Source organism: Salvelinus namaycush, chromosome 24 (assembly GCF_016432855.1).
Source record: "Salvelinus namaycush isolate Seneca chromosome 24, SaNama_1.0, whole genome shotgun sequence".
Classification (NCBI taxonomy): Eukaryota; Metazoa; Chordata; class Actinopteri; order Salmoniformes; family Salmonidae; genus Salvelinus; species Salvelinus namaycush.
Genome location: NC_052330.1, coordinates 1282669 through 1309185, shown reverse-complemented (window position 1 = coordinate 1309185; position 26517 = coordinate 1282669). Strand labels below are relative to the sequence as shown.

The 26517-nt window shown below is 42.2% G+C and overlaps 1 protein-coding gene across 1 annotated transcript in view; it reads right to left on the bottom strand.

Annotated features, from left to right (window-relative positions):
• Window positions 1-24216, bottom strand: part of LOC120019233 (serine/threonine-protein phosphatase 2A 56 kDa regulatory subunit alpha isoform-like) — a 63458-nt gene extending 39242 nt beyond the window's left edge. The window contains exon 1 of the mRNA XM_038962555.1: window positions 23127-24216. Within this exon, the coding sequence (XP_038818483.1) occupies window positions 23127-23271 (145 nt within the window). The 5' untranslated portion in view covers window positions 23272-24216. The remainder of the gene's footprint in view (window positions 1-23126) is intronic.
• Window positions 24217-26517: the final 2301 nt, after the last annotated feature.

Below are 26517 nucleotides of genomic sequence, written 5' to 3'. Positions count from 1 at the left end.
TACTGTTCAGCCGTGTGATCAGGTGCCAGAAAAAAGGACTTAGGAAAATTGCAATTGGCTTAGAACAGGGAAGCAAGGCTGACCCTTGGATGTACACATAACTAATATTAAAAGTGGAGGATAGATTGATTGACTTCATCACTACTTTTATTTGTGAGAGGTATTGACATGTTGAGAGCTCCTAAAACTCACATATGCAGATAACATCTATGCTGGCTGGGTGGCACACCGGTTTTTAGCAAATGTTCGAAAAAGGCCCCTTCACAAAGGATATTGTGTCAAATCCAGTGCTCTTCAGATCCGCTTCCATGCATTCGTGAGGGTATTTACATGTCCTTTTTGAAATGTATAAAACCTGTCCATGCAGCATGCTGAGTATAGGAGCTCTCACCAAGCAGTCTGTCTAAAATACTGGCACACAGCTCAGACAGCTCAGACCCACAAGACATGCCACAAAAGGTCTCTTCACAGTCCCCAAGTCCAGAACTATGGGAGGCACACAGTACTACATAGAGCCATGACTACATGGTACTCTATTCCACATCAAGTAACTGACGCAAGCAGTAAAATTTGATTTAAAAAACAGATTAAAAACACCATATGGACAGAGGGGACTGCTAAGCAACACAAACATTAACAGACACATGCATACACACACTTAGTACAGTAGATACATGGTAGTGGTGGAGTAGGGGCCTAAGGGCACACAGTGTGTTGTGAAATCTGTGAATGTATTGTAAGGTTTTTGAAATTGTATAAACTGCCTTAATTTTGCTGGACCCCAGGAAGAGTAACTGTTGCTTTTGCAGCAGTTAATAGGGATCCATAATAAATACAAATACAAAACAGAATGTGACTGGCAGAACAGGTGTTGTATGTGGAGGATGAGGGCTGCAGTAGATATCTCAGATAGGGGGGAGTGAGGCCTAAGAGGGTTTTATAAATAAGCATCAACCAGTGGGTCTTGCGATGGGTATACAGAGATGACCCGTTTACGGAGGAGTACAGAGTGCAGTGATGTGTCCTATAATGAGCATTGGTGGCAAATCTGATGGCCGAATGGTAAAGAACATCTAGCCACTCAAGAGCACCCTTAACTGCCGATCTATAAATTACATCTCCGTAATCTAGCATGGGTAGGATGGACATCTGAATCAGGGTTAGTTTGGCGGCTGGGGTGAAAGTGGAGCGATTACGAGAGGAAACCAAGTCTAGATTTAACTTTAGCCTGCAGCTTTGATATGTGCTGGGAGAAGGAGAGTGTACCGTCCAGCCATACTCCCAAGTACTTGTATGAGGTGACTACCTCAAGCTCTAAACACTCAGAGGTAGTAATCACACCTGTGGGGAGAGGGGCATTTTATTACCAAACCACATGACTTTTGTTTTCGAGGTGTTCAGAACAAGGCTAAGGGCAGAGAAAGCTTGTCGGACACTAAGAAAGCTTTGATGTAGAGCGTTTAAATCCGGGGAGGGGCCAGCTGAGTATAAGACTATCATCAGCATATAAATGGATGAGAGAGCTTCCTACTGCCTGAGCTATGTTGTTTATGTGAATTGAAAGAGCGTGGGGCCTAGGATCGAGCCTTGGGGTACTCCCTTGGTGACAGGCAGTGGCTAAGACAGCAGATGTTCTGACTTTAAACACTGCACTCTGAGAGAGGTAGTTAGCAAACCAGGCCAAAGACCCCTCAGAGACACCAATACTCCTTAGCCAGCCCACAAGAATGGAATGGTCTACCATATCAAAAGCTTTGGCCAAGTCAATAAAAATAGCAGCACCACATTGCTTAGAATCAAGGGCTATGGTGACATCATTGAGGACCTTTAAAGTTGCAGTGACACATCCATAACCTGAGCAGAAACCAGATTGCATACCAGAGAGAATAACAGACATCAAGAAAGCCAGTCAGCTGATTATTGACAACTTTCTCCATCACTTTTGATAAACAAGGAAAAATAGAAATAGGCCTACAACAGTTAGGATCAGCTTAATCTCTCCCTTTAAATAAAGGATGAACCATGGCTGCCTTCCAAGCATTGGGAACCTCCCTAGAGAGGAGAGACAGGTTAAAAAGGTCAGAGATAGGCTTTGCGATGATAGGGGCCGTGGTCAAGTTTAAGGAACTCCTCTAGCACCCCGGACTCAGTGACTGTCTGCAGGGAGAAACGTTGTAGCGGGGGAGGACAAAAAGAAGGAGGAGCATCGGGACAAGTTGCTAGAAGTGGTGGGAGATGAGGAAATATTGGATGGGCAAGGAGACATGGCTGTGTCAAATAGGGATCCTGACTTAATGAAGTGGTGATTAAAGAGCTCAGCCATGTGCTTCTTGTCAGTAACAACCACATACAGTGGGGCAAAAAAGTATTTACCGGTAGTCAGCCACCAATTGTGCAAGTTCTCCCACTTAAAAAGATGAGGCCTGTAATTTTCATCATAGGGACACTTCAACTATGACAGACAAAATGAGAAAAAAAGAATCCAGAAAATCACATTGTAGGATTTTTAATGAATTTATTTGCAAATTATGGTGGAAAATAAGTATTTGGTCACCTACAAACAAGCAAGATTTCTGGCTCTCACAGACCTGTAACTTCTTCTTTAAGAGGCTCCTCTGTCCTCCACTCGTTACCTGTATTAATGGCACCTGTTTGAACTTGTTATCAGTATAAAAGACACCTGTCCACAACCTCAAACAGTCACACTCCAAACTTCACTATGGCCAAGACCAAAGAGCTGTCAAAGGACACCAGAAACAAAATTGTAGACCTGCACCAGGCTGGGAAGACTGAATCTGCAATAGGTAAGCAGCTTGGTTTGAAGAAATCAACTGTGGGAGCAATTATTAGGAAATGGAAGACATACAAGACCACTGATAATCTCCCTCGATCTGGGGCTCCACGGAAGATCTCACCCTGTGCGGTCAAAATGATCACAAGAACGGTGAGCAAAAATCCCAGAACCACACGTGAATGACCTGCAGAGAGCTGGGACCAAAGTAACAAAGCCTACCATCAGTAACACACTATGCCGCCAGGGACTCAAATCCTGCAATTGCCAGACGTGTCCCCCTGCTTAAGCCAGTACATGTCCAGGCCCGTCTGAAGTTCGCTAGAGAGCATTTGGATGATCCAGAAGAAGATTGGGAGAATGTCATATGGTCAGATGAAACCAAAATATAACTTTTTGGTAAAAACTCAACTCGTCGTGTTTGGAGGACAAAGAATGCTGAGTTGCATCCAAAGAACACCATACCTACTGTGAAGCATGGGGGTGGAAACATCATGCTTTGGGACTGTTTTTCTGCAAAGGGACCAGGACGACTGATCCGTGTAAAGGACAGAATGAATGGGGCCATGTATCGTGAGATTTTGAGTGAAAACCTCCTTCCGTCAGCAAGGGCATTGAAGATGAAACGTGGCTGGGTCTTTCAGCATGACAATGATCCCAAACACACCGCCCGGGCAACGAAGGAGTTGCTTCGTAAGAAGCATTTCAAAGTCCTGGAGTGGCCTAGCCAGTCTCCAGATCTCAACCCCATAGAAAATCTTTGGAGGGAGTTGAAAGTCCGTGTTGCCCAGCAACAGCCCCAAAACATCACTGCTCTAGAGGAGATCTGCATGGAGGAATGGGCCAAAATACCAGCAACAGTGTGTGAAAACCTTGTGAAGACTTACAGAAAACGTTTGACCTCTGTCATTGCCAACAAAGTGTATATAACAAAGTATTGAGATAAACTTTTGTTATTGACCAAATACTTATTTTCCACCATAATTTGCAAATAAATTCATTAAAAATCCTACAATGTGATTTTCTGGATTTTTCCCCCCTCATTTTGTCTGTCATAGTTGAAGTGTACCTATGATCAAAATTACAGGCCTCTCTCATCTCTTTAAGTGGGAGAACTTGCACAATTAGTGGCTGACTAAATACTTTTTTGCCCCACTGTAACTTTAAGGGACATGGGCAGCTGTGGAGGGGGGTTTATTCTCCAGGTCTTTAACCGTTTTCCAGAACTTCTTGGGGTTAGGCCCACAGAGAGAAAACTGCTCCTTAAAGTAACTAACTTCGGCCTTCCGGATAGCCTGAGTGCACTTATTTCTCATTTGTCTGAACGAGAGCCAGTCAACCTGAGTACACGTGTGCCGAGCCTTTCGCCAAATGCAACTCTTGAGGTGGAGTAACTCTGCAAGATCACGGTCGAACAGGGGCTAAACCCAGTTTTAATTATAATTTTCTTTATGGGGGCGTGTTTGTTAACAATGCCACTGAAAATATTAAAAAAAGAAGGTCCAAGCGTCTTTGACAGAGGGGATCAAGCTGATTCTATACCAATTTACAGAGGCCAGGTCATGAAGGAAGACTTGCTCATTAAAGTTTTTTACCAAGCGTCTATGACAAATCAGGACAGCTTATTTTACTGAGCAGCCATTATGAACACAGGCTGTAAAACAGTGATCACTAAGGTCATTACAGAAAACACCAGACTGATACCTCTCAGGATTATTTGTGAGGATAACGTCAAGGAGAGTAGCCTTTTCTGGGTGTTTGGAGTCATACTTTGTGGGATTGGTATTAATCTGAGAAAGATTTAGGGAGTCCCATTGCTTTAGGACTTGGTCAAGTGGTTTAACTTCTTATGGCTGCAAGGGGCAGTATTGAGTAGCCAGTTAAATGGTGCCCATTTCAAACGGCCTCGTACTCAATTCTTGCTCGTACAATATGCATATTATTATTACTATTGGATAGAAAACTCTCTAGTTTCTAAAACCGTTTGAATTATTTCTCTGAGTGAAACAGAACTCATTCTGCAGCACATTTCCTGACCAGGAAGTGGAATGTCAGAAATCGATGCTCTGTTCAACTTCCTGCCTATACATGGGCATGATACGTAAGAGTCTACGTACACTTCATACACCTTCCCCTGGTTGTCAAGAGGCGGTGAGAGAAGAAATTTCGTGTTTATCTTGGTCTGAGGTGGAATTAAAGCTCTTTGTATGACGTGACCGTCCATTTCCTGTTTCTGGAGCGCGCGAAAGGGGACATGGATTTGCCTTCTGTTTAGCTGTCGTTATGGACGACTAACATCTCCGGTTTAGATTTTATTTGATACATGTGACCATATCATCGTAAAGTATGTTTTTTCAATATAGTTTAATCAGATTATTGAAATTTTTTCGGCAGTTTTGCCGTGTTCCGTTCTCTGACTTTGTTGACGTTGGAGAGATCCGTGACACTTGGCAAGTGCCCATGCTAAATCAAGAGGGAAATTTGCCGTTCCAGATGAAAACAACGACTGTTCTGGACAAAGGACACCTTGTCCAACATTCTGACGGAAGATCACCAAAAGTAAGAAACATTTTATGATGCTATTTCTAATATCTGTCGTGCATGTGAAGTGTTTCTGGCTATTGTGGCTACGCTAATATAACGCTATATTGTGTTTTCGCTGTAAAACACTTGATAAATTGGAAATATTGTCTGGAATCACAAGATGCCTGTCTTTCAATTGCTGTACACTATGTATTTTTCAGAAATGTTTTATGATGAGTAATTAGGTATTTGACGTTGGTGTCTGTAAATATTATGGCTGCTTTCGGTGCAATTTCTGATTGTAGCTGAAATGTAAACTATGATTTATACCTGAAATATGCAAATTTTTCGAACAAAACATATGCTATACAATAAATATGTTATCAGACTGTCATCTGATGAAGTTGTTTCTTGGTTAGTGGCTATTTATATCTTTATTTGGTCGAATTTGTGATAGCTACTGATGGAGTAAAAAACTGATGGAGTAAGAAAAGTGGTGTCTTTTGATAACGTGGTTAGCTAATAGATTTACATATTGTGTCTTCCCTGTAAAACATTTTAAAAATCGGACATGTTGGCTTGATTCACAAGATGTGTACCTTTCATATGCTGTATTGGACTTGTTCATGTGTGAAAGTTAAATATTTAAAAAAAAATATCTTTTGAATTTCGCGCCCTGCACTTGAGCTGGATGTTGTCATAAGTGTACCGGTGTCGGGCTGCAGCCCAAACAGGTTAAGCATGTCCCAGTTTAAGTCACCTAGCAGGACAAATTCAGACTTAGTCTAAGGGGCCAGGAGAGAGCTTAGGGCAGGTAGGGTACATGCCGATGCTGATGGAGGACGATAACACACAGCCACAGTCAACGAAGAGCTATTTGAAAGTTTAATGCTTAAAACCAGCAAATCAAAAAAAAATTGGACAGACTTGGTGGGGACAACTGATCACTGAAGCTGATCCTTGATAAAGATTGCCACTCCCCCACCTTTGGAAGATCTGTCTTGCCGAAAAAGGTTATAACCAGAAATGTTAACATCAGTATTCAAAACACTAATTCTCAACCACGCCTCAGTAATGACCAACACATCTGGATTGTAGCTGTGAATTCACACTTTCAACTAATCCATTTTAGGTAGTAAGCTTCTAGTGTTACCGTGCAGAAAACACAGGATTTTACGAGAGCAGAAATCAGTGAAGCGGATATCAGAGCACAAGTCAGAATTGGGAACAATTCAATCAAGGCACGGCCGAGGACAAGGAGAGCTCTACAGTGTTGATATATGACATTTGAATGTGCATTACATGGCAACAAGATCATATTGTACAGCAATTTCATCAAGTAACATGAATACAAAGCTGGTGAGAGGTGGTTAGAGTAAGATGGGAGTCTGTGTAACCAATAAAGAGTCAGAGTCCCGAGTGTGGGAACAAACATAGTCTGTCCCACAGTTGGGAAAAACAAGGACGTCCATAGTCAACAAAGCATGCAGGAGTCATGAGGCAAATAGCAAGATGCACAAGAAAACAAACATAATGACGTAGGGCTAGCCATTGTAAGTTCAGAGTCACTCGCCCCAACAGTGTTTGTGTGCTGGAGGCGAGCGAAAGCTCGGGAGAGGAGGAGGGGGTGGGGTACACAAGTCAGGGCAGACGGTGAACAGATCGCCAGGTGGAATCCAAGCAGCAGTGCAGCAGGCAACGGGAGTAGGTGTCACACCCACTTGGGAGAAGCTTTTCTTTCTGGAGATGATTTCTTGTAGAAAATAGCAGTGGATGGTCTCTGAACAGCTTCAAAGGCCTCTGGATTTGAGTGGGATAGCCTGCCCATGTTGGGCTCAAAGGCTTCGACACATTTCATACCTCGGTGCTAATTGAAGTTGTATCTGGTCTGTCTCAGTTCCAGGTTCTCAGGACTTTGTTTGCAAGAGCACTCTCTGTATAGCTTGGAAAAAGGAATCCTTGATATAATTATTCTTTCCAGGTCATTTTGTGCAAAATTAGGTTGTAGGTTTGGAGTTTTGATCTGGAGTGAAGGTTATGTTGTGGAGGGTAGCATCCTGTATATGTCCCTTCAGAAGTTAACCTAACTCGAAAACTATCTTATTGTAAAAAACATGTTGAAAAATGCAAGAACTCACATGCAGCTGTCTCTCTCTAAGCAGAGGGAGGGTCTACCTCTAAAGGGTGAGCTGCCGCTTTCAAGGAGCGGGACTCTAACCCGGAAACTTATAAGCAATCCCGCTATGCCCTCCAACAAACCATCAAACAGGCAAAGCATCAATACGGGACTAAGATCGAATCGCACTACAATGGCTCCAACGCTCGTCGGATGTGGCAGGGCTGGCAAACTATTACTGACTAAAAAGGAAAGCAGTGACGCGAGCTGCCCAGTAACACAAGCCTACCAGACAAGTTAAGTAACTTCCATGCTCGCGTCGAGGCAAGCAACACTGAAGCAGGCATGCTGTTCCGGACGAACGTGTGATCGCGCTCTCCATAGCCGATGTGAGTAAAACCTTTAAACAGGTCAACATTCACAAGACCGCAGGGCCAGACGGATTACCAGGACGTGTACTGCGAGCATGCGCTGACCAACTGGCAAATGTCTTCACTGACATTTTCAACCGGTCTCTGACCGAGTCTGTAATACCAACATGTTTCAAGCAGACCACCATAGTACCTGTGCCCAAAAACACCAAAGTAACCTGCCTAAATGACTACCGACCTGTAGCACTCACTTCTGTAGCCATGAAGTGCTTTTAAAGGCTAGTCATGGCTCACATCAACACCATTATCCCAGAAACTCTAGACCCACTCCAATTTGCATACCACCCCAACAGATCCACAAATGGTGCAATCTCTATTGCACTCCACACTGCCCTTTCACACCTGGACAAAAGTTAACCCTACGTGACAATGCTATTCATTGACTACAGCTCAGCATTAAACACCATAGTGCCCTCAAAGCTCATCACTAAGCTAAGGACCCTGGGACTAAACAACTCCCTCTGTAACTGGATCCTGGACTTACTGACAGGCCACCCCCCAGGTGGTAAGGGTACGTAACAACACATCTGCCACGCTGATCGTCAACACAGGGGCCCCTCAGGGGTGCGTGCTCAGTCCCCTCCTGTACTCCCTGTTCACCCATGACTGCATGGCCAAGCACGACTCCAACACTATCATTAAGTTTGCCAATGACACAACAGTGGTAGGCCTGATCACCGACAACAATGAGACAGCCTATAGGGAGGTCAGAGACCTGGCAGTAGAGATAACAACCTCTCCCTCAACGTGATCAAGACAAAGGAGATGATTGTGGACTACAGGAAAAAGAGGACCGAGCACGCCCCCATTCTCATCGACGGGGCTGTAGTGGAGCACGTTGTTCCTTGGTGTCCACATCACCAACAAACTATCTATCATGGTCCAAACACACCAAGGAAGTTGTGAAAAGGGCACGACAACACCTATTCCCCCTCAGGAGACTAAAAATAAGTTCTACAGCTGCACCCGAGAGCATCCTGACTGGTTGCATCACTGCCTCTATGGTAACTGCTCGGCCTCCAACTGCAAGGCACTGCAGAGGGAAGTGCGTACCTTCCAGTACATCACTGGGCCTAGCTTACTGCCATCCAGGACCTCTATACCAGGCGGTGTCAGAGGAAGGCCCCAAAAAATAGCCAAAGACTCCAGCTACCCTAGTCATAGACTGTTCTCTCTGCTACCGCACGGCAAGCGGTACCGGAGCGCCAAGTCTAGGTCCAAAAGGCTTCTTAACTTCTTATGGCTGCAGGGGCAGTATTGAGTAGCTTGGACGAAAGTTGCCCAGAGTAAACGGCCTGCTCCTCAGTCCCAGTTACTAATATATGCATATTATTAGTAGTATTGGATAGAAAACACTCCGAAGTTTCTAAAACTGTTTGAATTATGTCTGTGAGTATAACAGAACTCATATGGCAGGCAAAAACCTGAGAAAAAAATCCCAACAGGAAGTGAGAATTCTGAGGCTGGTCGATGTTAAACTCATCGCCTATTCAATTCCCTGTAATATATGGATCTGTTTGCACTTCCTACGCCTTCCACTAGATGTCAGTCGGTAGAACGTTTAATGAAGTTTATACTGTGTTGTGGGGCCGGATGAGAGGGGAATGAGTCAGTGGTCTGGCAGATTGCCAGTTCCTGGTCACGCGCATTCCTCATGATATCGCCTTGCGTTCCATAACTTCTACAGATAGAAGGAATGCTCCGGTTGGAACGTTATTGGATATATACGATAACAACATCCTGAAGATTGATTCTCTACTTAGTTTGACCAGTTTATTTGACTAATAATATAACTTTTTGAAGTTTTCGTCCGACGTTTGCCTGCATCTGCGCGAGCGTTTGGACACGTGTACTACACATGCTAGCAAAAGTAGCTACTTGGACATAAGTAATGGACATTATCGAACAAAACAACAATTTATTGTGGAACTAGGATTCCTGGGAGTGCATTCTGATGAAGATGATCAAAGGTAAGGGAAAATTTATGATGTAATTTCGTATTTCTGTTGACTCCAACATGGCGGAGAAATGTTGTTAAATCTGAGCGCCGTCTCAGATTATTGCATGGTGTGCTTTTTACGTAAAGTTTTTTTTTAATCTGACACAGCCGTTGCATTAAGAATTAAGAAATTATATGTAAAACATGTATCTTTCATCAAAGTTTATGATGAGTATTTCTGTTATTTGACGTGGCTCTCTGCAAATTCTCCGGATATTTTGGAGGCATTTCTGAACATGGCACCAATGTAAACCGAGATTTGTGGATATAAATATGCACATTATCGAACAAAACATAAATGTATTGTGTAACATGATGTCCTATGAGTGTCATCTGATGAAGATCAAAGGTTAGTGATTCATTTTATCTCTATTTCTGCTTTTTGTGACGACTATCTTTGGCTGGAAAAATGGCTGTGCTTATTGTGGTTTGGTGTGACCTAACAATCGTTTGTAGTGCTTTCGCTGAAATGCATATTTGAAATCGGACACTTTGTTGGGATTAACAACAAGATTACCTTTAAAATGGTATAAGACACATATATCTCTGAGGAATTTTAATTATGAGATTTCTGTTGTTTTGAATTTGGCGCCCTGCACTTTCACTGGCTGTTGTCATATCATCCCTTACCGGGATTGCAGCCATAAGAAGTTAACAACTTCTACCCCCAAGCCATAAGACTCCTGAACAGCTACTCAAATGGCTAGCCAGACTATCTGCATTGTCCCCCCCACCACCATTTTTACGCTGCTGCTACTCTCTGTTTATTATCTATGCACAGTCACTTTACCTCTACCTACATATTACCTCAATTACCTCAACTAACCTAACAATGACTCATTTTTTACTTCAGTTTATTTGAGTAAATATTTAACACTTTTTTTTCTTAAAACTGCATTTTGGTTAAGGGCTTGGAAGTAAGCATTTCACTGTTGTATTGGGCGCATGTGACAAATACAATTTGATATGGAAAAAAGGACCTTGCGTAGGCTAGGCTAAATGTGAGATTAATGCATGGCGATTGATACCGCACAACCCGACAGGCTGCCGCTGCAGCTGCTAAACTGGTTGGGTGGCGAATTAATCAGTCGCCAGGCGAATGATACCGGCTGAGCATGTGACGAAAACAGAAAACAGCTGTCAATGAGCCGATTAAAGACAGTTTTGCTACAAAAACAGGAGGCCTAGCGGACCTGGTGCCGACTGCTCTTTTATATTTAACTTGAGTAATACAGGCAAGAACAGGAGAGGAGAATTAGCAGAAATCGCAAGAAATTGGTTGGCTTCTAACAAAGGAATAACTCTAGGGTTCTATGAATATGGTGAAATGACAGCATAACTGACCATGTAATAGGTCTTGAGATTGCTAAGTGTAAAAAAAGGCTTAACTGCAGGTGTGATCCCACAAAATTCTATCTACTCTAAAAATCTGTCCAATATGTCTGTGTTCTAAAGACTATGCTCCCTTCAGTCACTCACTGTAATTGCTAAGCATGACTTATTCTACGGTGTAATGTACTGGAGAGTGAGTCAGTGCAAACTAAGGATCCACCCATACAACCAGTGGACTCTCAGCAGGTTCCCCGCAGCCTGGTTTCAATTTTTTTTTTTTTTTACTCAACACAACAAACAAAACCCTGGGCTCCATAAGGGATTGACCAGAGCTTTTACACAGTCCAGTGAAGTTTAAAAGAGAGAAGGAAAAAAGAAAACCTGGAAGGAATGGCAATCATTTTCATTAGGTTTATTTTGGGCATAATAATTTGTGTCCTGAAAGTGTTTCTCCCACCTGTCGCCCAGTAACCGTAGCACAGGGGTCTTTTACTCACGTTACGACGGTTCAGTCCATGGGACACGGTTGTAACTTGAGTAGGTGTTACTGGGTTCTGAGAAAGAGGTCTATCAGCCGGACAGACCGAGGGGGCCGGGGCTGTGCTTAGAGGTCTGGCCCCCTGTAGAGTGTGACATGATATTACACCACTAGACTGCATACCAGATCATGACCCATACTCAACTAACCATCTGGGGGAAATAAAATGCATGGTGTTTCGCATTGTTCAGTCCAGCCTATCAGCTGATTAACTTAATACATTTAGTACTAGTAAAAAGCTATAAGCTTAACATTTGTATTGCTCTGTTATTACATAATCATCAACCGGGCAATCTCGCAACCCTGTGGTTACACACTCAGTGTCACATCCATGACCCAAGGTTGAGTGCACTCACACACAAAGAGCAATTCCGAATGAATGTGCACACATAGTTGCCTGCAATAGCACCCAGGCTGTGATGGGATAACAATAAAAGTGATGCGAGTGATCGATGATGTCTGGTAGGTTGTGGTCGACAGAGAGCACTCATATTTACCACTTGACAGGCATCTATTGCAAATGAGTCAGTTTTTACATTAATAAAAAGAGACAGACTCATCCACTGAGCTACATGAAAGCAGCATGCCGTACCCCTTTGATCTAAAAATAAATATGAATTGATTCCCGGTCTGTTGGCACACACAGTGGAAACAAGTCACATGACAAAGCCTATCAATCTATGTGCATTTGACAAAGCAGGATACGAGTTAGCTAAGCTAGCGACCTAACTAATCCGTGTTCGACACGAAGACCAATCGCTTCAAGACTGGCAGGGTTTTGATCAGATCCATTTTTAAAACACCTCTGAAGTCTGACTTCAAATGAAGCCAGCTATCTTTGGGAAAATCTCAAATTTGTCAAACATGCTTTGCGAAATACCTCGCAAGGCTTCTGGCTGCCATGGCAACCATGCCGGCCTCCCAGTGAGTCATCATTTCGGTATCTTTCACACAACATGAGGCTATAAACACTCCAGCATCTCTAATGCAGGAAGGAAGAGGAGCTTCTTTACAGCTGTAGCAGTTCCCAAGATTGTTATACCTTGATTTATGCATTATCTCTAGCCAATCATTATGTAGTAAAGAACTTTGAAAGTTTCTTCAAGTGCAGTCGCAAAAACCATCAGGCGCTATGATGAAACTGGCTCTCTCACCACCACAGGAAAGGAAGACACAGAGCTACCTCTGCTGCAGAGGATAAATTCATTAAAGTTACCAGCCTCAGATTACAGCCCAAATAAATGATTCACAGAGTTCAAGTAACAGCCAAACATCAACTGTTCAGAGGAGACTGCGTGAATCAGGCATTCATGGTTGAATTGCTGCAAAGAAATCACTATTAAAGGCCACCAATAAGAAGAGACTTGCTTGGGCCAAGAAACACAAGCAAAGGACATTAGACTGGTGGAAATCTGTCCTTTGGTCTGACGAGTCCAAATTTTTGATTTTTGGTTCCAACCGACCTGTCTTTGTGAGACGCAGAGTAGGTGAACGGATGATCTCTGCATGTGTGGTTCCCACCGTGAAGCATGGAGGTGGTTTGATGGTGCATTGCTGGCGACACTGATTTATTTAGAATTCATGGCACAGTTAACCAGCATAACGACAACACCATTCTGCAGCGATACGCCATCCCATCTGGTTGGCGATTAGTGGGACTATCATTTGTTTTCCCAACAGTACAATGTACCAAAACACACATCCAGGCTGTGTAAGGGCTATTTTTGTGATGGAGTGATGGCCTCCACAATCACCCGGACTCAGCCCAATTGAGATGGTTTGGGATGAGCTTGAAGGAAAAGTAGCCAACAAGTGCTCAGCATATATGGGAGACTGTTGGAAAAGCATTCTCATGAAGCTGTTTGATAGAATGTGAAGAGTGTGCAAAGCTGTCATCAAGGCAAAGGGTGGCTACTTTAAAGAAAAACCCAGGAATGAGTAGGTGTCCAAACGTTTCACTGGTACTGCACGCACACACACACAGAACAAAACATTAGGAACACCTTCCTAATATGGAGTTGCACTCCCCCTTTTGCCCTCAGAACAGACTCAATTTGTCAGGGCATGGACTATATAAGGTAGAGGTCGACCGATTAATCGGAATGGCCGATTTCAAGTTTTCATAACAATCGGAAATCGGTATTTTTGGACACCGATTTGGCCGTTTTTTTTTTTTTACACCTTTATTTAATCTTTATTTAACTAGGCAAGTCAGTTAAGAACACATTCTTATTTTAATATGATGGTCTAGGAACGGTGGGTTAACTGCCTTGTTCAGAGTCGGAACGACATTTTTACCTTGTCAGCTCGGGGGATTCAATCTTGCAACCTTACAGTTAACTAGTCCAACGCTCTAACCACCTGCCTCACAAGGAGCCCGCCTTACTGCATTCGCGTAACAGAAGCCAAGGTAAGTTGCTAGCTAGCATTAAACTTATCTTATAAAAAACAATCAATCATAATCACTAGTTATAACTACACATGGTTGATGATATTACTAGCGTGTCCTGTGTTGCATAATCAATGCAGTGCGCATTCGCGAAAAAGGACTGTCGTTGCTCCAACGTGTACCTAACCATAAACATCAATGCCTTTCTTAAAATCAATACACAGAAGTATATATTTTTAAACCTGCATATTTAGCTAAAAGAAATCTAGGTTAGCAGGCAATATTAACCAGGTGAAATTGTCACTTCTCTTGCGTTCATTGCACACAGAGTCAGGGTATATGCAACAGTTTGGGCCGCCTGGCTCATTGCGAACTAATTTGCCAGAATTTTACGTAATTATGACATAACATTGAAGGTTGTGCAATGTAACAGGAATATTTAGACTTATGGATGCCATCCGTTAGATAAAATACGGAACGGTTCCATATCTCACTGAAAGAATAAATGTTTCGTTTTCGAGATGATAGTTTCCGGATTCGACCATATTAATGACCTAAGGCTCGTATTTCTCTGTGTTATTATGTTATAATTAAGTCTATGATTTGATAGAGAAGTCTGACTGAGCGATGGTGGGCACCAGCAGGCTCGTAAGCATTCATTCAAACAGCACTTTCCTGCGTTTTGCCAGCAGCTCTGCTGTTCATGAATTCAAGCCTATCAACTCCAGAGATTAGGCTTGTGTCACCAATGTGAAATGGCTAGCTAGTTAGTGTTTATAATAGTGTTTCAAATGTCACTCGCTCTGAGACTTGGAGTAGTTGTTCCCCTTGCTCTGCATGGGTAACGCTGCTTCGAGGGTGGCTGTTGTCGTTGTGTTCCTGGTTCGAGCCCAGGTAGGAGCGAGGAGAGGGATTGAAGCTATACTGTTACATTGGCAATACTAAAGTACCTATAAGAACATCCAATAGTCAAAGGTATATGAAATACAAATCGTATAGCGAGAAATAGTCCTATAATTCCTATAATAACTACAACCTAAAACTTCTTACCTGGGAATATTGAAGACTCATGTTAAAAGGAACCACCAGCTTTCATATGTTCTCATGTTCTGAGCAAGGAACTTAAACGTTAGCTTTTTTTTACATGGCACATATTGCACTTTTACTTTCTTCTCCAACACTTTGTTTTTGCATTATTTAAACCAAATTGAACATGTTTCATTATTTATTTGAGGCTAAATTGATTTTATTTGCTGTATTGGACTTGTTAATGTGTGAAAGTTAAATATTTCTAAAAGGGCCTCCCGGTGCTAACTGCGCCACCAGAGTCTCTGGGTTCGCCCCCAGGCTCTGTCGCAGCCGGCCGCGACCGGGAGGTCCGTGGGGCGACGCACAATTGGGCTAGCGTCGTCCGGGTTAGGGAGGGTTTGGCCGGTAGGGATTCCCTTGTCTCATCGCGCTCCAGCGACTCCTGTGGCGGGCTGGGCGCAGTGCGCGCTAACCAAGGGGGCCAGGTGCACGGTGTTTCCTCCGACACATTGGTGCGGCTGGCTTCCGGGTTGGAGGCGCGCTGTGTTAAAGAAGCAGTGCGGCTTGGTTGGGTTGTGCCTCGGAGGACGCATGGCTTTCGACCTTCGTCTCTCCCGAGCCCGTACGGGAGTTGTAGCGATGAGACAAGATAGTAATTACTAGCGATTGGATACCACGAAAATTGGGGAGAAAAGGGGATAAAAATTTAAAAATAAAAATAATAACAAAAAAAAATAAAAAAATTTTTTTCGAAAATATATATTTTGATTCGCGCTCTGCCTTTTCAGTGGAATGTGGGAGGAGTTCCGCTAGCGGAACGCCAGAGCCAGACAGGTTAAAATAAAGTGGTGATCCTAACTGAACTAAGACAGGGAATTTTTACTAGGATTAAATGTCAGGAATTGTGAAAAACTGAGTTTAAATGTATTTGGCTAAGGTGTATGTAAACTTCCGACTTAATTTTATTTTTTACTTTCAACTGTATCTACCTCTATCACTCCAGTATCCATAAGCATACATTGTAAATATGGTACTGAGACTGACTGACTCTGTATATAGTATGCTTACGTACTTTCTCATATTCTTCTTATTTTTATTTATTGTGTTTTTGTTCTACTTTGTTATTTTTAATATTACATTGTTATTGATTACTGCATTGTTGGATTCATAGCTTGCAAAGGCATTTCACTGTACTTGAAACCATGAAACATAACACATTAATAACTGACAAGTCACACATGAAAATGTACGTTATTAATGTAAAATATAACCAACCTCACTTGAACACTAGGGCATGAAGCCACTTCAACACAGATAGAGGCTTGTTAGTAAGACACACTTCTCTATTGCCTGTGTTAAGCCTTGATAGAACTGACTGCCTGGAGTCACAACCATCTGCCTACAGAATTTCACCCTTACTCACAGATTGGTGAATGCGCTCGTGTCTGTGTGTGTGAGTTAGCATTTGGCCGCACTCTTAGTATTTTCACAGCTAAAAGGCATCTCCGGGCCCTCTCCCCTCTCCACAGTGCCAGGCCCTCTCCCCTCTCCACAGTGCCAGGCCCTCTCCCCTCTCCACAGTGCCAGGCCCTCTCCCCTCTCCACAGTGATGTATACATTGATGTATTATATTAAGTAAAAATAAGTGTTCATTCAGTATTGTTGTAATTGTCATTATTACAAATAAAAATGTTTTTAAAAATCGTCCGATTAAATCGGTATCGGCTTTTTTTGGTCCTCCAATAATTGGTATCAGCGTTGAAAAATCATAATCGGTCGACCTCTAATACAAGGTGTCGAAAGCGTTCCACAGGGATGCTGGCCCTTGTTGACTCCAATGCTCCCCACAGTTGCGTCTTGGCTGAATCTCCTTTGGGTGGCTGACCACTCTTGATACACAAGGGAAACTGTTGAGCACAGAAAAACCCAGCAGCGTTGCAGTTCTTGACACAAACCGGTGCACCTGGCACCTACTAACATACCCTCTTCAAAGGCACTTAAATATTTTGTCTTGCCCATTCACCCTCTGAATGGCACATACACCATTTTTATTTTACCTTTAACTAGGCAGTTAATAACAAATTCTAATTTACAATGACGGCCTACACCGGCCAAACCCGGATGACGATGAGCCAATTGTGCGCCACCCTATGGGACTCCCAATTACGGCCGGTTGTGATACAGCCTGGATTCGAACCAGGGTGTCTGTAGTGAGGCCTCTAGCACTGAGACACAGTGCCTTAGACCGAAGCGCCACTCGGGAGCCATTCTCAATTTTCTCAAGGGTTAAAAATCCTTCTTTAACCGGTCTCCTCCCCTTCATCTACACTGATTGAAGTGGATTTCAAGAGGTGACATCAAAAAGGGATCATAGATTTCACCTGGTCAGTCATTTTGTCAAGGAAAGAGCAAGTGTTCCTAATGTTTTGTACGTCGCTGTGGTCCACCTGTACCTGCGCCAAAACTCTTTTTTTTTTTTTTTCATCCTTTAGCTTCTTCTCCATCTTTTTAAATAGTGAGCCAACATGTTTTCAACACTTATTTGCATGATCGATCAAAACTAATTTTCTCATGCTCTCGCATCTCTCTCCAGCAGACATACAGAGAAATATGTTTGGAACATCAAATCGCAATATTGAATCACAATACATATAGAATTGTGAGAATTGCAATACATATCGTATCAGCACTTAAGTAACGTGATAATATCGTATCGTGAGGTCCCTGACAATTCCCAGCCCTAACAAACATAGCACGATTCAAGCTGAGAAAGGTCACAGTAAAGCATTTAGGCTATTGTCATGATGCGTAGACTGTGGAATATAGTGTTATAATGCAAATAAAGTTCAGATGTGTAGGCAAGCCTTTTAGAATGCATTGAAATATGAGCAATGTCAAGCTGATTGTGTTCTAGGAAATAGGCCTACGTGTGTGGGCTAATTGTTCAGGACTATTCCAGAGGAAATCACTTTTTATTCACGACAGAGGCATTCGTATGAATCCAAAGCTGTCGCTCCCCTATCAGTGCAGACACAGCTAAGCCAATTTTATAAAACCAGAGGTGCACAACCACGTTGCTTCCTGTCAAGAGTATGGATTTAAAATAAATCAAAACAGGCCAGCTATCTTTATACCCAGGGAGTATTTCAATGTGAGTGAAACAGCAAATCGACCTGGGTGAGTTATTTAAAAAGTAGTTGATTGGGAACAAGAGGGAGAGCCAGAGTGAGTCCTCTGGGAAGCAGACAGGAACCATTCCTTGGACTTCAACCACAGATGGAACCACAGTCAGCAATCAAATGAGCATGGGGTAAACCTCTATGTGGGAGTCAAACACACACCTGCGCACGGCTAACTGCAAATAAATTATTGCCCCAATTGAACTTTGCCACAAAAACCACTGCTCATTTGACACATCAGAGCCTATACCAACACAAGAGGTGAGCTACTCCTCCTCCTCCTCCTCTGCGCAACCCATTTCACTCATGCATTAGTCTAGCTCTGCTATTACTCTTACAGGCTCACAGATGGGACAAAAGGGGGTCAGAGGAACGGAAAGATAAGGCAACACAAGAGAGGTAGGGTGAGGTCTCTGCTCCAGAGAGAGAGGGAAGGAGAGAGGGGGAAGAAGGGAGAGAGAGATAGTTGGTGGGGGAATCAGTAGCCTGTCTGACACACACACCCCGGTCATGGCAATCACCTCCCCAGCAAGACGTCCAGTTAGCTCCCCTCACAGCCAACCACTGTTCCTAATTACTTTGAAGTCACTCAAATAAGCATGCATTCTTGCACAGCTTTACAGGGACAGTCAATCATTCTGCAGGTCATTCTGTCTGAAAGGCTGAAAAGACATCACATTACTTTGTACCAGAGTATGTGAGCGGACATGAGCAGTCGATAATCCAACTCATGTCCTTTCCAACCGCTCCGCTAAAAACCGTTCCTTGCTCACAGGAAAAAAAAAAAAAAAAAAGCTGCTACAACTTTACTCCATTCATTAAAATGATTTTAACCAACACCCATCTATTTTTGTGACTACATAGCATACCATTGGGTTTTGAAACCAAACCATATGACTTGAATGATAATATTTTTTAAGAAGCGCTCATCATTTCAAATAGGCTACATGTCATATTAAACAGCACATAAAACACTAAATAGGTCAGGAGCCAGACAGGTAGTCTAAGAAAGAATGAAAATGAATTATTTAGGCTATATTATTAGCATATTATCTCAATTATTTCAAGGCCATAGACTACAAAGAACTAAATTGTGACGCATTTGCGAGAGCGACACTAGGCTGGCAGGAACATTGAGCACTCAGCATTTAAACAACATTTTGTTGTATTAAATCATTATAGTCTAAATTGCACATATAGGCTGTGACTTACTTAGAATGAAGTAAAAATGAAACATAAAATTACTTATTAGACCTTTGAATTCACTTTTAGAAACACGAGTTTGGCCAGAGTCTGTGGCTTCAGGCTCATGCGATGGTGCCTTGACAGCAGGCCAGCAGCAGAGAATATCCTCTCCGCGCTTGCAGAGCTACTGGGGATGCTAAACACCCTTCGGGCCACTCTTGCCAGGCTGGGCAGGGATGCAGAATTGTTTTTCAATTTTTCTATAGGCAAGCAAAATAACCCTATCAAAACAGAAAGCTCCTTGAAAGAGGTAATATGTCAGGCCTATTGGGCCAGAATCAATGATAGAATTGTATCTATGCAATAGGCTTTCTATTTATTTGGATTTGAGATTTGTTGTTTATAAATACTTTGTTACAATGACACGCAAGCTACCAACCTGGTTACTTTCTGTTAGCATGTGCACGTAGTACTCCATCATGCTTTCGGGATATGTGTCTTTTCAGATTCCACAATGATTATTTAGTTGTGGACACTACATTACCCTCTTTTGCACTTGGGCCTCATCTTTGTAAGTCACCTTGATTTTGTACCTGTGTTTTATCAGTTTATGAAAATTAAATAAATATATACACACACCAAACCCCTCTACACAATCCTCCATTCAAAGCAGTGAGTCACGCCAGTATTATCATCACCCGGAGCTGAGCCCGTCTGTGACATCAATAAAAAATGCCACCCATTCACAGGCGCAAGAATACAAAAGTAGCCTCGAGGTTATGGTCGACTACAACTATCAGAATAAAAAGGGCCACTACATACTAGGCTAGTCTACTACTATATAACTACTAGGTACTAAACTATTAAAATAGACTAATTGAGAATTTTCCATGCTCAAATGAATACTGATGCCAACATAGAAATGTTCAATTTCTATTCAGAAAGAGCTTGTCTATCCATTATCATGTGCTCCCCATAGACATTAAAACCAATAGATAGTGAAAGCGCTGACGTCATCCATGTATTCCTATGGAAAACTCCTGATTGAATTTGAAGCGGGCCATATTGCTGAATGGCACCAACAACAACAAATGTTCGCTAAGGACCTTCGTGACTCTAAAATAACCGAGGGGATCAAACTTGATCATAATAATCGAATTTTACAGCCCAAAACGTCCATAATTGTTTTCATTTTCTGGGCTGTTCTGGCAATTTACATAGGCTTTCTAGGAGTGACCAGGGCTTTTGGCACCGCTAGGTTGCAACGCAGTAGCTTCCAAGCAAAGTGCATGTCTTCACGCTCCAGACCGGACACTGGGGGCCTGGTGGGAGACCACCCCACTGAGGGTAGCCTGAAACCCCCTAGGGTCTCTCCCTCTGCACCTGAACTTCTGGTCCCGCTGGTGTGGGGCCGTTTATGACACGTTACTCTGTAATATCCATCAATGCCTTCATTCAGTGTAGTGTATAACTAACTGCATATTACCTTTCTAACCAAACAAAGACGAAACCTCACAAATAACAACCAGTTAAACATTTCATCAATCCACAAGCAGCAGTAACCAAGTCAATGCCATGTAGGCCCAAGGTTTAGTGTGTCTGCACTTTTCCCTTGCCATTTCAACATGTTGGAAGGCTAACTTGTCTGAACTTGACTGCTGAAATCAGTGAGAGGTTTTGCTTTAGAAAATGAAGTTTCAGGAGTCTTCACAATACCATGCAGTAGTTGTGAGGACAGGGTGAATTTTGAGTCTTCAAAATGGCCTCTTAAGGTGAAAGGAAGCACATTGATTCAAACTTATGGACACATGTTATTCCTGAATACATTGACATTTCTCTCCCAGACAGGCTTCTGCCAAAATCTCTATTACTCTGCATCAACATTAAAGATCAAATTGTCATTACAACAGATGCCATTGAGCTACATTTGGAGAGTTCCTATAATGAACTGTACAAATGACCTGGGGACAGACAAGCCACAGTGGGAGCCCATCAGATAATAACCAAGCTCTTGACCTTGTAATATGTGGAGTTGACAAAGGGAAGTTCATCACTGTTGCTCAATTCACACGTGTGTTTGAGATATATAGCCAAGACTGAATTTGGCAAAATTCCTGAATGAAGATAAAAGGTATGCACTTAAAAGTGCAGAGCGTTTTGGATTCTGGTATTCTGAACCTCTCTCATCAACTCCAATAATACTGGAGTATGAAGCAACTTAATCCCCATAGGTTTCATTGTGTGTCCGACAGTTTTGGATTGAGGAATTTGACTATAGAAATGTTTGTTTAGAGGCAACTGTTTAAAGTATCAATCTTGAAATATCCTATAACACAAGTTACAGTAGCTTGAGCAGATTACAATTATCCTGGCTGCCAAGGTGTACAAAACATATCACTCTCTGCAACTGGGTTGAAATTCCCAGAAAGGGACAGATTTTTTTTAATAGCTTTATTTAACTAGGCAAGTCAGTTAAGAACAAATTCTTATTTACAATGACTGCCTACACCGGACAAACCTGAGCCAATTGTGCGCCGCCCTATGGGACTCCCAATCACGGCCGGTTGTGATAGAGCCTGGATTCGAACCAGGGTGTCTGTAGTGAGGCCTCTAGCACTGAGTTGAAGTGCATTAGACTGCTGTGCCACTCGGGAGCCCTAATACGCAGGCTACTCTTTACCAAAAATATAAAGTTATTAAATACTGTAGTAGGCCTATGTTTACAGAGAGCTCTGTAGCTTGCTTGCATGTATTCAAAACAGAAATTAATGTAATTGTCTGGCCTTAGGGCCATATGTCTCATACAGGAAAATAACCACTAACTTCATTATTCAACAAATATCCAGGTGAATTGTGATAGTATGGTACAATATGTAGCTGGCAGGAATAACATGCATTTGTATTTATTAGAAATCCCCATTAGCTATCCTTCCTGGGGTCCAAACACATTAAGGCACTTGCATCACACATAAAACAAAAGATAATACAGTACAACATTATTACACCACTACATATCTACAATACAAAATGTATAATACCACCATACAACAATATTACAATGTACATCTGTGTAGTGTGCATGTGCTAGCATGTGTGTGCGTATGCATGTATATGTACCTGTGTCTCTCTTCACAGTCCCCTCTGTCAAAATAACAGATACCATGCATAACAACGGTGCCATTTCTGAGAATGGAGGAACTGACACCGATGGAGAGAAGATATCAGAACAGAGATCAGCACCAACTAAAACGTAGGCAGTGTACAATTTACAACAGTATCTGCAATTAGACCAATCTCATCAGCTCAATGTAGCCTAGTTTACAAGGATTGCACTTCAGTCCTTGTGAGCACACCTGAACACGGATCACAGCTGGGTGCCCAGGAACAGAAGCTGAATATGCATGTCATCGCAACTGTCATTAGCTAACGTTACCCATAGCTTCCGCGTTGCATTCACCACCAACACATTTGTATCCCTATACAGATCGATGTCTGAGTACGTCAGGTATTGATCACGTTTGCAGGTGTAAAGGGAAAGTATCAACACTACACCACCACCCTTTCATGGACACTATTTCAGGCCGAATTGTTAATCCTCTAGTAGTTAGTCTTACCTTTGAGCTGCGGCAAGGGTGAAAGCTCGGTAAGAGTTTGAGTTCGGAACTGGGACGACCCTTGAGATTTCTTCTGTTTCTGGGCTTTCCTCATTGATTTTCGTGTGAACCCGTCCACTTTCTCAGTCGCAGAGATAGCCGACATTGTGGTGCATAAACTATAACGTTAAAATATGTTTTACAAGTGCACCAAAGACAGATTCAGGGGTTACCACACGTAGGCTATGTCTCCCAGCCCAGCCGCATCCAAATATTCTCCAACTTGAAATAATGGAGTGAACCGCAAGCTTTAAAGAACACCTCTTCTCCTTGTTGGATCCACTACTGTAGCTTGTTAATCAGTTTCCATGTAAAGCCCGCATAATTCGGTCCGCTTGTTGAGAGTCCAGCGAGCTGCTTACAAAACGAACGTTACGCGTTAACAAGCCAAAGTTGCTAGGCTAACGTTAACTAATTATCTGACAACAGAAACATTGCCTAACTAAATTGCTGGGTATATTTGTTAACTTGTCATTTCTGCAATATACCTGTTGCTAGTGTTGTCATTTTTATAGCTAACTAGCTATTTCAGAGAAAACAAGTAACGTTATGCCATGTACTGTAAATGACAGACAAAAAAATGCTACCGCTAGCTAGCTTCTTGGCTAAAGTGTTAAAACGCAGAGTTAGCTAGCTAGATAATATGAACATTTACAATTTAAAGCGAACTCTCATGATGAAATTCATACTATTTTCACAAGAAAATAAATACTATATTCCGTGTCTTGTAGCCGCAGTTGGCTTTGTCTAAAAAAAAAATAGTCTGGACGAATGAAGTCTGGCAACCTCGAACTAACGTTACTCAGTAACGTTCGTATCGGAAGAACAGCGGCGCCAATGGAGTCATGTTCAGCACTTTCCCGTATCCATTTAGTCGGAATTATCTGTTCATCGAGTTGCACTGACACCCCGATAAGGAATTTTCAGTTATACTCGGACCTCAACAATAACTTTTCCAATAGATTCGTTAGATAAAACACATCCATGCAGAAGCCACAACACTGTAGACTCTGTGCAACTGTAAACAGTTTCGCATCGTTGTCGAGGTTGCATTTTGTGACACGAGTGTACGTAATTGACAGACAACGCCAGTATCCAACAAAAATGTAGAACCTTGCACGCTCCATGCCTTTTTAACCAATCGAATTCGATTAAGACCGGGCTCTAAACCATGTGACAATGGGCGGATTCGATTATGCTGAGCCGCGGGCACCGGGCAAATGTCCATGACGTCACCGGACGAAAGCGGGGAGGGAGGAGCGCCTTCTCAAATCGAACAGTAATCTGTGCCGATCGGTCATTTTGTCAACAAGGCAGCATAGTGCAGTCCAGAAACATTCAAGATATATTTTCCTCAAAATAAATGTTTGAAGTGTCTAACATTTTTTTTAAATCAAAAGCAATCACTTTGCACGCTAAAACACATAATCGTACAAATTACTATACGTGCAGAATTATGTAACTTTTGTTTGGAGGCTACATCGCATGGGCTTTGAACGGGGCACGGGAGGCAGCCCGGTTTCAAATATAATGCAATCAACTTTCAGCCAATGAAAAGTTGGAAACGTTTATAAATAGGCTAGATACTGTACTAAGATCCAAATAAAAAAAGTCACAATTGTCTTTTCAGATCACACTGGTGAGTGATTATTTTGAGGCCAGGCACTTGCAATTGCAAGTACATCATGATGCTATTTTTATCCATCAGGACACACTGTAGCATCCAACAAATGTGTGGTTAGTGCTATCCAGAATCATTGGGAAGTCCCCCTAACCTTAACCCTTACCTTCACCATTTTAAATGTCAACTTCAATGGGGTAGGGACATCCCAATGATTCCCAGATAGCATGGACCATAAACCTGTCCCCTACATTTACAGCAACACCCTTAGCAGTGTTTGCAGAAAGCGGATGTTGCCGGTTTTCAGGGATAGAGAGGGCCTATTTTCAACCTAACTTCAATTTCCCCTGAAAATTGGAAGTTGGGACTCTGCTCAGGCGTCTTTCTACACCTACTATGTTAGGTTATTACAGCAAAGTGAGTGGTTTGACCCCATGTGATTCTCTGAATGTAAGCCCTCAAGCACTAGTAGCATGCTAACCTTTGCACGTGATCACACGAAGAGAGCAGAAGAAAATGTTCTCATGAGACAAATATATTGCAGGTTGACAGGTATACAAACTATCATGCATTCCAAATCTCCTTTCAGCACAAAGGATAAATAATGATCTAATTATTTGTCAAAATACAATTAACACAGCGCAAAACGCATGTGTTTATTATTGCTTTTAATATTTGAGGGCGGCAGGTAGCTTAGCGGTTAAGAGCATTTGGTCAGCAACTGAAAGGTTGCTGGTGTGCATCCCCGAACCAACTATGTGCAAAATCTGCTGATGTACCCTTGAGCAAGGCACTTAACCCTAATTGCTCCTGTAAGTTGCTCTGAATAAGAGTGTCTGCTAAATGAATGAAATTGTGTCATTACTTATCTATTATTTCTCTCTGCATTGTTGGGAATGGCCCGCAAGTAAGCATTTCAGTTAGTCTACACCTGTTGTGTACAAAGCATGTGACAAATAACCTTTGGTGGCAGGTTAAAACAACAGAAGGGGAAAGTATACAGGAAAAACAGGTTGGAGACCAGTGTTGGAAACCTTTTACTGATGAACAACATTGCATGGGGCTGTTAACCTAAAGAGAAATGTAGTACACAGTACCATAGACATATATTTCTATGATACCAACAACACAACAAAGTTGGCTCTTAACTTTTATTTTACAAGTATTGTTGTCTAGGGACATACTTTCTGCAATATCTAAATATTTTGTAGTGAAATCTGACATACTTCTCTAGTACTAATTCCAGTCCCATGGTCACTTCATGAATTGTAGCGTGACAGCTAATTATTCAGTATGGGGAGCCAACACTGGAATTCAAACTTGTGCAGACATGACATGAACGGTGTAGGGTGAAGAATTTCACCCACTAATGGTTAAGGTTAGGGGAGGAAAAGCTGATCCTAGATCTGTACCACTCCAAAGTTGTATGCCAAGGTGATGGTATTTAATCAATGAAAAGTTCAGAAAGACACAGCAACTTTGGCTAAAGTCAGTTTATACAAGCAATAATCATATACACAAACAAAATACACATTCACACAACTTATACAATATCTCGTACAAATTAATAAACTGATGGCAGAAAAATCCACACCAAGTATACAAAGTTAATGTACAAAATAAAGACACGAGAAGAGGAATCTCTCAAAAGTTTGTCTATGTTGAGTTAACAACCTCTTTTAAGGATACGCAATATTGTACCCATTGAGGATTTGAAGGTTAAGAATCAAC